The sequence below is a fragment of the Mastigoproctus giganteus genome, chromosome 4 (assembly GCF_048544385.1).
Source record: "Mastigoproctus giganteus isolate SK-2022 chromosome 4, ASM4854438v1, whole genome shotgun sequence".
Lineage (NCBI taxonomy): Eukaryota > Metazoa > Arthropoda > Arachnida > Uropygi > Thelyphonidae > Mastigoproctus > Mastigoproctus giganteus.
Window position 1 is genome coordinate 5,306,656 of NC_143578.1, and position 18,408 is coordinate 5,325,063.

The window sequence follows — 18,408 nt, forward strand, 5'->3', positions numbered from 1 at the left end:
AAGAAACACATAAAATCTAAGGAAGTGCATCCAGTTGACATGGGTGGACAGTGCAATGTTGAGTCTGTTTGGTGTGACCTAACCACTGGGAAAGCAAAAATGAGGGTAGGAGTTTGTTACAGTCCTAATGACTCTGATGAGTACAATGAACACTTCTGCAGAGAAATAGAGTGGGCCAATAAATCAGAGTATCTTATAATGGCGGATTTTAGCTTCACAGATATAGACTGGAACTTGTGGGTTGGTCATTCACACACTAGCAAGGCTTTTGCGGATTTATTGGATGATTGTCTTATACAGCAGCATGTTCGGGAGGCAACTAGAGGGAGTAATACTCTTGATTTGATTATCAGCAGTGATTCTTCATGCATTAAGAATCTGCAGATAAATGAACCACTAGGTGGCAGTGATCACAATGTTCTGAAGTGGGTTTTACTCAAAGAGGTAACTACCATCAGGGGTAAAAGGAAGGTTTTTGCTTTCGTAAAGGTGACTTCGGTGGTCTGAGACAGTATTTAAATTATACAGTGGGACCAACTGATGATGTTACCAACAGCAAATTCAAAATGGGAAACATTCAAAGAACTTATCTTGGAAGCTACCAGGCTTTACATACCAACTAAGAAATATTGGTCAAGGTTTAGGCCTAAATGGATGTCGGATGAACTAATGAGGCTAGTGGCAGAGAAGAAGAATGTATGGGATGTATATAAATTATCAGGTGACAGAAGCCTACGGTAAATATAAGATAGTCTGTAATCAAGTCACGAAGGAGGTTAGGCAAGCGAAGGCAGATTAGCAGAAATCTTTGGCAAAGAATGCAAAGAAAAACAGCAAAGACTTGTTTACTTGTGTAAACTCTAGAAGGAAGGGGATGAATCATATTGGTCGACTTGATATGAATGGTTTGACTGTAGATGATCATTCTCAGATAGCTGCCGAACTAAATGAGTATTTTGCATCTACATTCACACATGCAGAGTTATTCAGGGAGGAGAGAGCGAGATATTTATCAAACTCTAACAGGGAGTTAAATGATTTTGTAATAACTGAGAGCAAAGTGGAGAGTGAGAGCAAAATTGTTGAAGAAAAACATAAGAAAGGCACCTGGGGTGGATGGAATCTATCCAGTTATATTAAAGTGGCAAAGGAAGTAAGCAAACCCTTAGCCATAATTATGAGAGCATCCTTAAAGTCAGGGAAGGTCCGCATGGACTGGAGGTGTGCAAATGTGACACCAATTCATATAGGGGATTCAAAAGGTGACACAAGTAAGTACAGACCTGTTAGTTTGACTTCTGTTCTGGGCAAAATAATGGGGTCACTGTTTAAAGATGCATTGAAGAATTATCTAGACAAGACGGCAGTAATAATTCAGACACAGCATGGGTTTGGATACTATTGGATTGAATACTATGATGGATATTTGGATATATTTTATAATTGGATTGGATACTATGATGTTAAGCTTGCTTTCTTGCATCGTATGTCGCTACTAATGCTAAGAATCTATAAGATCGTTTTATTTCACGAATAGAATGTAGTAATTCTGAATGAATAATATTGTTGGAATACTGAATTTTTACTTTTGATTTGTGCTAAGATTGGTTTGGTGGGAATTTGACTAGGACGTCTAAACATTGCGAAATACGATATCCGCAAACGACACAACAGTGCTAAAAGAAATTTCCCTACGAATCATAAAGGTAGAAAAAAAAAAAAAAAAAAAAAATCCAGGCTCATACATAAACCCGAACGTAGACCCAAGTAAGCAGCTTTGGTGAAATTTGCCCCTCTGGGTGCGTCAATTGAAGGCTAAAACGGATTAAATTTCATTAATAATGTAAAATTAATTATTATTATTATTAGTAGTAATAGTGGCATATGAATAATCCATTCAAAGCCTTAAACACCTCAATCAGATCTTCCTGCAGGTGCCTCGTCTCGAGACACCGCAGTTTTCAGAAGCGACGCCTGTCTTAGTAAGTCCACCCTTTCATTCCCTTCACCAAACTCGTTGCCCTTCTCTGCACCCGTTTCAGCAGATCTACAATTAACGTAACTCAAATGAAATATTTTTTTCTCTTACGTTTCTTTCTTTCTAAAACAATTATTGCTTTTGTTTTCGTGTTCTTGCTGGCTGTTGATGCAAGCGAAAAAATATTTCATTATGGAGAAACAGAATGTGTTATTGTTTCTGAAGGACCACGAAAGATTGATAAGAGTATTAAAAGGCCCGAATCGGGTCTCATTAACTGCAACTTCACAATGGAGAACCTATTGAATTAAGATCATGAAGATATAAATATCCTGGAGGGGTGTACGTGTCTGATGGATTTAGGAGCGTTCGTTATCGCGTTTAGGTAATGTTCTAGATCGCTTGTACACAGAAGGATGTGGAAACCGTGCTGAGTTTTGATGACTGTTAATAGTGCGAACTGGCATCAGGTTATTACTCCAAGAATGAAAGCACAAAATCGCATTAGTAAGAAACTTTTTGCTCAATGAAGCGTGTGTCAATGTCCAGCGTGTATCTTTCGAAAATCAGTTAGCATTATTAATGTGTTGTCGCCTATGTGAAACACGTTAATAATATTCAATCAGAATTATACTGCTATTCTGAAATTCAAAATTTCGCTCGATACGCACATGAAACTTGATCATTGGAGAAGCTTTCAACAGCCATTGCAATACATTTAATCTTTATTTTTTTTTTAAATTTAATTCTAATTTAATGTTAATTTAAAAAAATTGCGAAAGTCGCTTCATCGAACCTACCCTAAGGTCGAAGTGATGGCGGGAGAGTGGCTCTAATTGCTGTCGCTTCCAATTAACTACCAGCCACCACTGGATGCACAAAGAAAAAGCTAAACAGGTCCACCTCCCTAGCTAGATAAAGATGGAAAGTAGAAATATTGAACATATTGCATCGAGTGTGGCGCAGGATAAAGTTACTCGCATTCAGGCCATTAACCAAAGAGGTCGCATCGAAAAGTTGGGACAGTCTACTAAGGAATACAGTAGAGCAAGTGGTGATGTTCCCTGTATGGATACCAGAAGGGAAGGACAAGATCATCCAAAAAGGAAGAAAAAGCCAACGCATGAATTGGAGCAGCGAAATGAATACGTTCATCGTGCGAGAATACTACGAATTAACCAAGATAGAAACCGATATGATAATCTACAAGATGAAACTACACACCAAGTGGCTGGAACGGTTCCCAACTGTTCAGGTCACCGAACAGCGAGTAGCGAACCAGAGACAGACCATCGTCGTAAAGAACCTGATAGCTCCTACAATCTTGGAAAAAATCAAGCAGCATATGAGTGATCAGCTGCAAAGAACAAAGAAGATGAACACAACCGAACCAGAGGAGGGGCAGCAAATGCAAGAAGTAAAACCCAGAGAAGCCAAAGTAGAAACAGACGAGGTCGCGACACCCAAAAACAGAAGATGAGTGGAAGAAGGCCCTAGAAAAATTCTAGGGAATGGAGCCCACACCATACTGAAGCAGAGACCCAACAGAATTTTGCAGAAAGTGACAGGCAATCAGCGAATAATACCGGATTACCTGAACAACAACGAAGTAACACTAGATGCCAGATGCCTAATTCCACTATGGTTCTGTTTAGCACTCTGTCCCCAATGTTCAACAACAGCAAGTACCAATTTTTCCTGAAAAGTGTCTGCTGGGTTCAAACTACAAGAGATTTACCCATGTTCCGATTTTGGCTGTTTATGCTGTTAGCTCAACCTCACAGACGGAGTTGGGGAAGGAAAGGGGTACCTTTCCTTATAAAAGAAGGGGGGAAGACCTGTAAACCTTCTCTCACCTGATGTATATGGATGACATCAAAACCTATGCGGCAACCGAGAATAAACTCAAACTGCTACTGCGGATTACTGAAGAGTTCAGAACTGACACCAGGATGCAATTTTGGCCTAGACAAATACAGGACCCATGGATATTGTCCGACAGGGAAATCCAGTCGGGCAAAACTACCAGCTGAAGGCCTGTGAGGAGATGGAAACTGTGACAGAAGGAGAGACCTACAAATACGTGGGAGTGATGCAGGCTGGACAGCTATAACACAAGGAGATCAAGTCCTGCCTCAATGAGAAATACCACCGGAGACCGAGTAGTCTGCTAAAAGCAAAGCTGAATAGCGGGGACATGGTTAGAGCCTTAAACACCTACGTCCTAGTACTAACATGCTCCTTCGGGATCTTAGATTGGACCATCCGCGAGCTGGAGGAGATTATGAGTTCGACCCGGATAATGATGACCAAGAGCCGCCAACGTCACCCGAATCGGACATCGGGAGACTGACTGAAGCCCGTAAAGAAGGAAGGAAGGGAGGGATTTGACAGACATCATTGAACAACAGAAGAAAAAAAAAAGAAACATCTTTTTGTTTATACTGCTACATGACCAGCAGGTCAGAAGAGTTCACAATAAATCATGAATACAATCATTAATCGCATTTAGCAGTCACGGGGTTGGACTACGGTCCATTCAAAGAGCGTGTGCTATTGCACTCGTGCCCATAACCACACGGCTACGTAGGGCAGGCAATTAAGGACCTGAGGGATTATTTTCAGGAAAGCACAGTGTCAAGCTACCAAGCCATAATAGACAAACAGCACACACCGATGAACTTCAACAAGGAACCCCACTCATACAGAAAGAAGAAACAAAGACAGGAAGATGGGCGAATAAAGCACTTCATGGCGGACGCTGTATCGTGTGCCATGGAGTGCTTTCTCCAAGACTGTACGTGTAGCACATTTGGTTTAATTGCTGAGCTCCCCAGAGTTGAGTTCACGTTAAGTTGATGCGTGGAATTTTAATGAGCTTTATTTACAACGAAGCTGAGTTAGTCGATCTCCGCGGGGCCAGCATGTTTTTTTTTTTTTTTTTTTCTTTCTGGTATCTCCCACAGAACACATGCAATTTACAGACATAATACATAGGGTGCAATATGGTCTAAGTTTCTGATGCCTTCAAACCTCACAACAAGAACGACTTAATTAGATAAGGTGGCTTCCAGGGCATGGCTCGCGAGCGGAAGGATTGGATTGGATTTTTCCGACGCATTAGCAGCAGTGGCTATTATGCGCCAAAACGCCAGCGGAAGGTCTTTCCTAGAGATTGAAGGATGTATGTTCGCCATCCAAGACCACTTAATCAACACCAGGAAGTATAGGAAATACATCGCCAGTGACCTCCGGAGTGACAAATGACACATATTGACGGTTCCACCTGGCTCCAACAACAATCCAGCACATCACTGCGGGATGCAGGGTGCTTACATAGACGGAGTACTCTCACAGACACGACCAGGTCGCAGGGATAATATATCAGAAGCTAGCGCAAAAGTAACAGTTCAACAAAGAAAGCGTACCGTATTATAAGAACCCCAGGTCAGTAGCACTAGATACCACATTCGCAAACTATACTGGGATTGCTCCATAATGATGGACAGGACCACCCAGCACAACAAAAGAGACATAACGTTTCGTACTTCTTCAACTACTGAATTACGAGTTGCAGAGTTGTTTGTATAAAATTATATAGTCACTGGTATCACCTATTTATTTATAAATTTTTGTGTCGTCCCACAAAATGTTTATTTAGTTTGGTAGTCCCCTAATACACTTGGTTTGCCCAATGTGTTACTTAAAAAATAGCAAAGGGCCAAAGTATGAACCCTGTGGTATACCAATTTCACGTTTAGAAGAGTATGAAATTGTACCTTTTGAAAGTTACCGGCATTTCTTTCCTTTCCAAGGTACTTTCCAATTTAGTTTAAAGCCTGGCATCCGAGTCCGTAACGATCCAATTTTTCTATTAATCTCTGATGTCAAAGGCTTTTCTTAAATCCAGGAAGACAGTGCCAATTTGTCCTCCTTCGTTAACACCTGGGGTATATGTAACACAAAAGAAATCGTATCCGTGCAGGTGTGGATTGTCCCTTGATAAATTCATGAGAATGGTCTGACAGATTAATCAGTTTGCAATCCAACTCCACTGGTACTTCTTGTAGTATGTACCCAAAGAGGGGGTGTGCGCTTGGGTATTATTTCAACAAACGGTATAAACTGAGTTAATTTCTATTTTATACCTTTTCATACGAGGACTGTTCACTAATCGAAAGTTTTAATGTGTAAGGAAATTTGTTAAATTTTATTCCGTTAACCTATTCAGTACATTGATTTCTTAATCTCAGTTTCTTATTCGTTTTGCCATCTAAATAGAAATTTCTCTTACTCCCAGTTTACTGTGGAATTCCTTATTGGACACCTCGATAGTTGAGCTTGGTCTTTCTGAAAACCTTGAAATCTTATTGTCTCTTGCGCAATGAACATTCAACTCGAATAAAATATTTTGGGTAAAAGATAGTGAAGGTAGAGAACAGTGCCCTCGAGGACTGATAGCTCAAGGAGGAATTCTTAAAGCATCTCTTCGGAGGAAATTTGCTGTTGCATTGTAAAACGATTTGCAGCTGACACAGTAACTTAAATTACCCTCACAAAGAGCACGTGGGATGGCTGTCGTGCAACGTGGGAAACCTCAGCCTTCTCCCATCGGCTGTAGATGGCGTTAACTGTGAGTAAATGCTATCCAGGGTTCATTATATCATTCCCTCTGCTGTTTTCTTTAGCGACGATCGGGACAATCCGCGCTAAAATTACAGCTTAAGTTGAGCATCGCTACCCACCCTTACGATCCGATCGTTTTAACCCTCTCCGTCTTCGTGCAAAACATCGGCTGTCACGAGCGTACGTCAGACGCTGCACAGATCTAATCACACGTTTTGTTTCATTGTGCTGACGGGGTTGTATAATTGGTGCTATGCTCGAGCGAAGGGCCTTCGAAAGCTAATAATTACGGAGGTCATTCGCGGTCAGAAGATGGCTGTGTTAGTGAAGCCGTTCAGCCCGCTCAGTTGTTCGTTGGGGTGCATGACCTTGCTACGCTGCCCTCTCGCTGTTTGTGGGCTTGTCTCGAGAAAATCAAGAAGGCGGATCCCGAGAGATTTCAGGGGCTTCGTGAGCGCGTGCTGAGGTGAAATATGAGAGTGTTCTTGGCACTTTTATCAGGCGGAGGATCGGTAGGAAGAGGTATAGATTGTTCATCACGATACACGAGACATTTCTCACTTTCTCCTCCCCATCTCCGGCCCTGTCAAAGAAATGAGTGTAGCGCTTTTAGATCGGACCACATCCAACAGAATGATTCCTGGAAGTGGAAGTGAGAATAACCTCTAACGAAAAAAAAAAAAAAAAAAAAAAGCCTTTTAATAAAAAAGCGCATTTTTCATTATTATTATTGTTGTTACTCTTGTTATTTCTCCCTGATTGGGGTTCCACCTAGTGACGGGTATTGTTACGAAGCACACAGTATGATTGTTATGTCTGCTATTACTGTGGGTCAAGAAACTCTGACTATCCTACAGGTGTTCAGGATTACGACTTTCTGGAATTCCTTGTAGGAGTTCTAAGGGAGACCTATTGCTGCTAGGCTGTTATGTAGGGTCCTTGCACCATACTGGTGGTTGACACGATGATCAGAATGGTCCTTACTTCTTGCATATACCACATCTCTTTGATCTCCTGTTTTAGGTTTGTGTAAATGAGTTTTCTAGAGATTGTCAGTGTTGGGTACAACTATATCAATCAGATAGGTAGCCTTTTCCTCCTTGTCCACAAGGGTTATGTCCGGCCTGTTGTGTGAGATAGTCTTGTCCGTTATTATGGTGACCCCAACCCATAGCTTGTGGTGTGGGGGTGTCTAATACTGCCTGGGGTTCGTACTTGTAATATGGTACATTTTTTTTTTGATCAACTGGTATTTCCTTCCTAGCTTCTGATGTATTATCCTGGCTATCTGGTCGTGTACGAGTACTCAGTCTGGGTGATCACCTTCCATCCCTCAGTGATGTCTTGGATTGTTTCCGAGGCCAAGTGGCATCGTCGACATGTGTCATCGGACACTCCGGGCTCCTTGGCGATGTATTTTCTATAATTCCTCGTGTTGATTACCTGGTCTTGGATGGAATAATAATAATAATAAGCCAGCTCTTAGCCTCTGTTAGCCATGTACACCCAGTTTGTAGATGTTCAGCGCCTCTATTAGCTAGCTATGAGGCACGAAGTGCCTCATAGATAGCAAATAGAGGCGCTGAACATCTACAAAGTCAATCCGACAAGTGACAAATTTCCTGGGAGAAACGATGGCGAAATGGAGTACCACCATTAAGGTTGAAAACATCACAACCAGGCCAATCTCCATCAGGAGAGGAATCTTTCAGGCAGATGCCCTGAGCTCAGTGTGGTTCTATTTAGCACTTAACCCGCTATCCACCATGCACAACAGTAGCAAGTACGGATATAACCTCAAAGAAGGAAGGAAGAACCTCTACACCCTCACCCACATGATGAACATGGATAACATCAAGCTCTACGCGGCAACTGAGAAGCACCTCCAGGAATTACTCCAGATCACCGAAGAATTCAGCAATGATATTAGGATGGAATTTGGTCTAGACAAATGCAAGACCCACGGATTGCACCAGGGAAAATTAGTCAACCGAAAATACCAGCTACAGACTGATAAAGGGATCAAAGCCGTGGCAGAGGGAGAGGCCTACAAATACTTGGGGATGATGCAGGCTCAGCAGTTACAGCACAAGGAAATTAAGGCCTGCCTGACCGATAAATACCATCAGAGACTCAGAAGCATGCTGAAAGCAAAACTGAACGGAGGGAACACAGTTAAAGTCATAAACACATAAACACGCCCAGTGCTAACATACTCCTTCGCGGTCATAAATTGGACTAACACCGAACTGGAGAATATCTTGAGAAAGACAAGGACAATTATGACCAAGAGCCACCAACACCACCCGAAATCAGCCGTGGAGAGACTGACAATTGCCCGGAAAGAAGGAGGAAGGAGCATGATAGACCTCATTGAGCAACAGAAGACAGGATTGCTAACCTGAAGGATTACTTCCAGAAACACTGCAGCACTCCAGCAGGCCAAAAGGAAGAAGGACAAGCGGTATACCCAACTCAATCTAGGCGAGGAGTCCCCTCCCAGCCAGGAGGTACAAACGAAACTAGAAAGATGAGCAGAGAAGACACTCCATGACAGACACTATAATGATCTCCATCAAGATCACATAGATAAAATTGCTTCCAATGCATGGCTCACGAGCGAGACGCTCTTCCCCGAGACTGAAGGATTCATGCTCGGCATCCAAGACCAGATAATCAACACCAGGAACTATAGAAAATACATCGACAAGGAGCCCGGAGTGTCCGATGACACATGTCGACGATGCCACCTGGCCTCAGAAACGATCCAACGCATCCTCGCGGGATGCAAGGTAATCATCCAGACTGAGTACACTCATAGACACGACCAAGTCGCCATGATAATCCATCAAAATCAAGCAAGGAAATAACCTTGATAAAAAAAAAATGTACCATATTACAAGTACGAACCCCAGGCAGTATTAGACACCCCAACCCACAGCTTGTGGGTTGGGGTCACCATAATAACGGGTAAGACATTCTCGCACAACAGACCGGACATAACCCTTATGGACAAGAAGGAAAAGGCTACCTATCTGATTGACATAGCGGTACCCAACACTGGCAACCTCCAGAAAACCCATGAGATAAAATCAGGAAGTACACAAACAAGTACTGACAGGAGATCAAAGAAATGTGGCATATGCAAGAAGGACCATTCTGATCATCGTGTCAACCACCATACTGGTGGTTGACACGTAACATAACAGCCTAGCCTACATAATAGCCTAGCAGCAATAGGTCTCCTAGCAAACACCTACAAGGAACTCCAGAAAGTCGCAATCCTGAACACCTGTAGGATAGTCAGAGAGTTCCTCTACCAATGGTAACACCAGACATAACAACAACCACTCTCTGTACTTGGTAGCAATACCCGTCACGAGGTGGATCCCCCAATCAGGGAGAAGAAGAAAAAAAATAATAATAATGTCTGCGCGTGTGGTACAGTGGTATTGTCACCGTCCTTTCCCAACTTGAGTAGAAAAGGCCCGGGTTCGAATTCCCAAAGATGGTGCGAGGAATCTTAATGGGCTTTTTTCACTCCGTAGTTGAGTTAGTCGGTCTCAGGCGTAGATAGCAAGGTTTTTCCGTCCAGCAAAACAGGCAAATCGACCAGAGAACAGACAGATACGGGTTTATGCAAGAAATTATGGTTGGCCCTAATACAATAATTTGAATTATTATTATATTCTAGCTTAACATTATTTCTTGGTCAGCTATTTATAAGCTTGCTTCCCAAATTGTGTTCACAAGAAGACAAAGTGGGAATGCGTACAAGTACATCGAAGATTTCAATCTTAATAATAAAATCATCTTATCATAAAGAAAATGATGAAAGGCCACTTACGAAGTCTCATCCAGCGTTCCTCTGAAAAGTTATCGGAGATACCCTCGTCGTTGATGTAATAATCCACATTGATGCAGTGGGTCTGGACCGGCGACATGTATGTTGGCACTGCAAAGAAATAATAATGTTATTCATCACGATATTTTCGTACGTGTCATCAATACATCAATAAAGAAAAACAAGACATCCTTGTTATTTTTTATTAGTTTATTAATATCTTTGTTTTGATTATCTACTTTTTATTTTCTTCACGATGCTGTGTATCACATTTATTCCTTATACTGTACATGCATTAATATCGCTATATTTTATCTTTTGCCACGTTCAAATGATGGCGCTGCAATCCACTGTACGTCATACGTTACGTCATTTGAACTTTTTGAACGCTATAGTAAGTATTAGAAAATCAAAAATAAATCTGAGAAGATTTCATAAGTAATTCTGCATTTGGATCATCTTAGAAATGCCGATGCTTCAGGAAAGTCTTATTTAAAGATTTTACATTTATTCTGAAATCTAAGAAGTGACCCCAATTGCGCAAATTCGTGCTTCCTGGTACTTGAGGATCTACTTTTTCAACTATTTAGAAAAGCTCTTATTAAACAGTTAAACACGCGGTTACTGCATTCCATACAGCTTCCTAAACTGAGTTAAAGTGATCTGTGGCTGAAAACGGACACCAGATCTACCATTACAGAAACCCAAGCAGATACTTAGGATATTTCCGGGGGTTATTTTGTAGCACCAGATTTAAAGCTGAGTCTAGCCTTGGGATTTCTGAGTTCAGAAATGAGGACAGAACAGTTTCACAACTTTGAGGTTTGAAAATTGATGTCTTTGAGGAAAAAATTCCCACCGTTGCCTTCAAGATTTTCTGGAATGCGGCGAAGCGGAAATACCAGAGGAAAGGGAGAAAAATGTTTCTCGAACACTGTTATTAAATATTAATTTTTGTTTATCTGATTATTTAATAATATTAGCCATCTCACAGAACTTAACAAACGTCTATAATCCACAAAGAGGGGCAAAAATGAAACTAAAGTTTTATATAAATATGTTCTCCAATATGAATTAAAGTCGCAAGGCTAGGAAACGCATCACTAACCAAGAGTGGGAAATACAATGACCAACGTTACGGGTTGGAAACAGAGATTGCCCACCCGCTCATTAATGAGGGGGGTGACAGAAGTGGCTCCATCAATAAAAACTCTTTCTGTTCATTGATGGGCACTAGTTTCCGATCTTTTATTCATATTTTGTTCCATTTTTTATACAATTGGCGCCAGTGCACCATCCGCGGTGTCTGGATCTGATGAGGTGCTACAATTCATAATTAAGTCTCTCAATTCATTTATCATTGACTCTATAATTACTTCACAGGTTTTCCCAACGCAGTGGAACCAATATGTTTTCAAACCACTTCCAAAGAAGACTTTTCCAACACAGTCATCTTACACATAACATTTATCTTGCTTAAGGTTCTAAGAAATCCTTCCACCTGTTTCAGATAACCAGATCCTCTTTCAAAGCCCCTCATTATACAGTACCCAGTTCTCCGACTCTCATTAACTTCTTGATGACCACCAAGCAGTGTTCGAGGCCTTTGGTGACAAAGCATAAATGGTGACACCCTTCCTATTTTAGCCTGAAAGCAGCCTTTGACAGGATCAGTGTCAATCTGTTGCTCGACCTTGTAGAAGTTTTCAACAAAACCAGAGGGAGACTGCTAGCGCCTTCCTGTCTTCTCTGCTGTCAAACAGAACAATTCTACTGCAGGTCGAACAAGAACTTTAGAAGACCTATTTGTTCAGGAATACTGAAGGGGGTATTATCTATACTCCTGTTCTTCTTTACTTATACTACTTAATAACAAATGACACCATTGCTGTGCAGATTATCTAAAGCTTCTAATTCAGATTGTGTCACCAGATAATTTCCACAAGTCGTCAACTCAGTTGACGAGATGCTAACCACCATTGTGATTTATATTTTGCAATTTTCCCTGAAAGTGCAGTCAGAACTCTGCCTAATAAGATCACAAGCATACACGAAAGCCATTGCACCACCATGCTTAATATGAAGTACACTGGAGGACAAAACGTAAGCCTGATGTCCACTATTGTTACCAGTTCCTATCAGATATAAACAAGAAAAGCGCAATAGTTTGCCAAATAATTAAAGTAAATTATTGAAATTAGGTATGGAAGTACAATAAGATGTGATGGAAGAGTACCATGAGTGAAGTTACGAGTAAATCATGTCATTTTTGAAATATGCAAATTAGCTCATGGGTACCTGAAAATGTACAAGTAATAGAGAAGGGGTTATGATGAATTAACCAGCATTAATTATCTACTAGCTTTTGACCCTTTCTCGACTCTCTAATCTTCGTAAAACTTCTGTTTCCTGGAACTGTCTCCACAATCAGGGTGTGTCATTTGGGTGAACATTCAAGACCCTGTGTTCAGCCTGTGTTTTGAATTTTGGGAATAAAGCTTCGAAGACTGATCCAAAGTGTTAAAGAAGAGGAGGGAGAGAACTTGAATATCTTCGTTGAATTTTATTAATGCTCGCTAATATCAAAGTTCCTCAAAATCCATTATGCCAGGACGGTGCCTTCTGAACATGTTTCCAGACATTGGCTATGGTAATAATTTCTTCAAAAAGGAAAGTTGCCTTTCTTGGAATCATCCCAAAACGCTTTAGTTTTGTTTTTGGTATTCTTCCCAATCTACAATGACGAAGAGAGAGAGAGAGGCTCCAGAAAACATTATCACAAAACCATCTACAAATTAAAGGTGTTCTTTCTTTCTTAATGAGAACGATAAAAACACACCTTCCCAATCCCGCCTATTCATCAACCAATTTAAGTTTTTATACATTACTCCTTATTGTTTTTCTTTATTTTCCTCCCCTTTGCTTGTCACAATTGTCGGCCTTGCACTAACAGACTTATTACGAGAAAACCAGTTCAAAGCAGCATGCGAAAGGCCGTTTGGAACTGACAGGCTAATGTATCGAGTTTATACCAGTACCTGGACGTATTTTAAGAAAGCAACTTGTATGCTGCAACATACTGAAGCATTTAACAACACGTTAATAAAAGGCTAATATCTCGATTGGGACAAGGTGTTAATATTTGCAAGATAGCAGAGAAAAAGAAATCATTGAACTTGCTCTACTTTTATTTTTTTGTTCTTCAAGAAAAGCAGATTAAAAGCGGGGATTTGTGCCCGTGCAACTCTCTTCATTTTAATTTATTCGAAGAATTTACTTTTAATCAGTATGTTCGAGGATCTGTTGTCTTCCTCCCAGCCAATATGCCAGTAATCGTTTTAGTGATGTTGAAATTTCCAGCCTGAAGCATTTTGATCCTCATCGTAAATACACGGGGACATATCTTTGTGTGTTTGCAGTGGTAATCGGCCATGTTGTCCTGATTTTCGGTGGGAATGAGTTCCTGTTGATATTAATGGTACCCATTCTGTGAGAATAACTTCCTGATGTTTATGTGGATCATTAAAACGTCTTTTTCACGTTTCTTCTTTCGTCTAGTGACCCATCAGCTTTTCCCGGATTCAGAGACTCCCCGAAGAGAATGCCTGCAGACACAAGGTTCGTAACTTCACGCTTGAGTGGATACTAAATGCGCCACGACATTGCTAATGAACACAATAAAAGAGTGGTAAATTTTTAAGAGATGCATCAAAGTAAAATGACACGGGTGTTAATTTATTTGTCTTGAATGGTTTTTGTATACAAACATGGGAAAATATTCTTGTCTGACCAGTTTGATTGGATATTATGATGCAGTCGCAAAGGAACTGGGTTGCAAAAAAATTAATTTTGATATCATATACTTGGATTTGTTGATAAAGGACTGCTGTACAAATTGGAGCAGCGTGTCATTAAGGGCCAGTTATTGCTTTGGATAAAGGGACAGTTGAGGGGTAGAAGACGGAGAGAGGTTATCAGTGGACATTGCTCTTCATGGACTAATGTTATTAGTGGATTCCTCCAGGGTTCAGTGCTGAAACCACTGATGTTTTCTATATTTATTAATGATATCGATGAAGGTATATTAGTCTTAATGTTTTAGTTTGCAGATGATACAAAAGTTGGCAGGGTTGTAAACACAGTATGCTACTGCAACATGATCTAGAAAAGTTGAATAGATGAGCTGGGAGGTGGCAACTGAAGTTTAACATTGACAAATGCAAAGTACTGCATATGGGTAGCAGTAACCAAAGAGTAACGTACCAACCGTGACCGTCCACTGTTGGTACTTTACTCTGGGGTTACTTTGTGACTACTAGACTCAGGATAGTGAAAAATGAAAAAGACCTGGAAGTAATTATAAGTGTCGTGCTCTGTGAAAACCGCCGGCTTTTTGACCGTGAAGGGACATTGCAAACTTGTAACTGTTACTCTCTCTCTCTCTCTCTCTCTAATAATTGTGCAGTCAGATAGTCTCTGAGCAGTGGAGACAGGCTGTCAGACAGCTCATGGTATTTTGTCAATGATATACAGGAAGTTTGCTAGCAGTTATAAGGAGGTGATTATTACATTGTATAAAGCAGTGGTCACGCCACATTTTCAATGCTTCATTCAGGTGAAGAGGCCTCAATTTAGGAAGGATGTACAGCTTCTGGAACGGGTACAGAGAAGAGCAACGAGATTGGTGAGGGGAACAAAAGAGTGTCCTTACAAAGAGAGGCTTCAGTTCTGCAAATTACAGCCTCTGGAGACTACGCACCTGCGAGGTGATCTGATTGAGGTGTTTAAGGATTTGAATCGATTGAGCAAGCTTAATGCTAATGGGATTCTTCCTCTTGCTCAGACTGCACACGAGGGGACATAAATTCGAATTGAGCTGTTAACCAGTGGTTGGTGATTGCTGGAACAAACTGTCATCAGTTTTTGTGGAAGTGGATAGCTTAAATAAATTCAAGGAAGTACTGGATAAACTGTCGGAGGGAATGGTTATGTGAAATTGGATTTTTTTTTTTTTGGCTGATGCTGCGTAAGCTTGCTTTCTTGCATAATTTTTTTGCCACTACTAATATTAATAAATACACGTGAAGTAATAGGACCATTATAAAGGAATTTACATTCATGATTAAAGACAAGAATACAACGTATATTCTAGAAAAAGCATAATTTATACATGGAACTAACCTAGAAATTGTACAGAAAAGGAAAAAAAAAAAAAAAAAAACTGTCATTTTGAAAGACATGTTATGCAGTCAATGTGGAAGACATCTGCGGTTTTGAGTTGTAGATATTCCCAGTAATACTGAGTATTCCGTTCAGTTTATTTTGGAAAACTGATTTGGATCTAGAGAAAGACCAAGTCGAAGGCTGCCCACGCTAACTGATGCCCTGTTGATGGAGTTGTTTCTGGCAAGGTCCGGATTTTATTTCTTCCTTTTTATGTTGTTGTTGTTTGTTTATTTGTTTTTAGGAGCATTAGCAACTAAGGCAATATTGCTCCGGGGATATGCGGTGGTCATTCCCTGACCTTTCCACATGCTAAGTATTTGGTGGTGACGGGCTCGAACCCCGGTCTAATCAAGAAGCGTGTGCTACGCACTGCTGCTCCTGGCTACGGAGGCGGCCATTTCTTCCTTTAAAAACTAACTTGAAGTTTCGTAAAAGTAGATGGCACATGAAAGGAGATCTGATGTAAAAGTTTTGGAACACAGCTCCTGACACTAGCAATGTTATGCAGAAGCTTGAGTCCATAACTTTCCTTTTTTCTTTTAGAGGTTTCAGTTTGAAACAGTGTTGAAACTCCAGTGGTAGTGATAAAACTCAAGCGGTAAAACGCCTTGTGATAAAACTCCACCCCTGAGAGGGCGAATCTCATTTGTATTACCATTTCTAGGTGGTATTTGAGATGCCTTGTGTACGGATTCCATATCTGCCAAGTATCTTCTTTGAAGAGAAGAACAACAAAACATTTCTCATGAAATAAATAGGAGTTTTTGTGATGAATCCTGTTAGTTTAGAGGCCTAGCTGACAATATTTAAGACATGTTTCTCGAAGCTGCAATAACTTATGAAAACAATTCCGAGGTTCTTATTTTGGTAGACTTTTAATGCATTTTCTCAGATTTTATAATTACGGCTTATTTATTGTTAATTGTAATGACTATATTTTCTCCTTCGTAGATTGAACATGATCGAGTTACATTTAGTGGGATTCACCTCTAACCGGTTCATTGCTGCGCAGGTGACAGAATTCTTTATGGCCTGCAATGTTGCTTCATCACTGAAATTACTGATAATGGAGAAGAATTCGACATCTTCAGAAAACATTACAATTTGTAGTCTGTGGTCAATGTCGATGTTACCAAGGTCATTAGTAAAAAGCATGAACGGGAGTGGTCCGAATGAAGATTCTTGTGGGACTCCTCTCTATGGTCTGAGCATATGGAAATGGTCCTGTTATATAACTCTGTGTTTTCTGTTGCTGATGTAGCTTATAAGCCACGAGCGTAACAGATCAAGGACACCATAGTTCGAGAAGCCCTGTGAAACACTATCAAAGGCATGTGACATATCTGTGTAAACATGATTTCCATTATCGACGCTACTGGAAACAAATTGCCAAAGTTCTGCCAGATTGGTGAATTCATTTATTCATTCTTTGAATAAAGAGATGGAGTGAAGAATAATATGTGAAAGATGAGAAATACATTTAGTGTGCCTGCGCAGAACGATATACGGTATATGTACATATGTCTTCGTACTGCACTTGTCTGTAGTTGTTTTTGAACTTGTTTCGCCAATCAGAGCAAAGAAGAAATAATTTACTTTTCAGTTCCGTGAATAAAACTGTTCTGCTCTACATTGGTAATTAGTCGGCGAGATCCGGATTCTTGTTGACCTCAGACACAAGATCTCTTCGCTTGATATTCGTTTAGAAACAAGTTGCATTTTATCTGTGGTATCTAATAGTGAAAGACCCGGCGAGGATCGCGTGCCCTTGCTCTCAAATGATCACGATTATTCTACCAAAATGGCCTTGAAATGTGGCAAAAGAAAACTGTGCGGAGAAAACAGTTAGTTGGTCAATTTTGATTTCCGAAGGAACTATTTGATTAATTCTTTTGTCATAGACATCGATTTCGTTAAAAAATAAAGTTTTAGATGTCTATTGTTTTGTAAAAAACAACTCGTTTTTGAACGTACCAATGCGATGACTGGAACACCATATATATATATATATATATATATATATATGTGTGTGTGTACCTTTTTATTTTATACATATATATATATGTACCTTTTTATTTTATTTTTATTATGAAGGATTCAGTTTTCAACTATTTTAAACGAGAGACAGAGAGAGAGATCCCCTTCCCCACACCAGGTGGAAAACGCCCCGGTTCGAATCCTATGAATGACGCGAGGAACTTTTATGGGCTTTTTCGCTACGTGGCTGAGTTCAAAACAGGCAAATCGACCACAGAACACACCGCAATTTACAGACATATTAGGCATAGGTAGTTGAAATATCTTTCCAGGTGCTAGCATTTTTGCTGTTATGGACATTGGCATGTAAAATTTCACTTATTTTCACTCATTGCAATGAAGATATTATATATCCTAATGTAATAGTTTTTACCCCTCCTGAAGTCATGCAAATTGACTGGAATATTTGGAAGTTAGATAACGTATCTTGTTGATTTAGCTGCTTAATAACTAAGGGCACAAGGTACCTTGTCTAACTTCCGGGTTAATTCAACGGTTAATTACAAACAATTGGATACTTGACAAACTCATTTATGGTTGTTTCTTTACATTTTCGTGTTTCGGGCGGAAGGCAAAGAAAAAGAGATAACTCAACCTCAGACAGACACTTTTTTAAACTCCTGTATAAAGCGTTCCGAAAGAGATGCTCTATCTTTATTATCTTATGAAAATTTATATTGCAGTTAACTTAGATATT

At 40.2% G+C, this 18,408-nt stretch overlaps 1 protein-coding gene across 1 annotated transcript in view; it reads right to left on the reverse strand.

The window, feature by feature from the left end:
* The window catches only part of LOC150086357 (transmembrane protein 114-like), a 113,699-nt gene that overhangs the window by 69,315 nt on the left and 25,976 nt on the right, over nt 1–18,408 (reverse strand). The window contains exon 2 of the mRNA XM_090371328.1: nt 10,452–10,559. Within this exon, the coding sequence (XP_090227454.1) occupies nt 10,452–10,559 (108 nt within the window). The remainder of the gene's footprint in view (nt 1–10,451; nt 10,560–18,408) is intronic.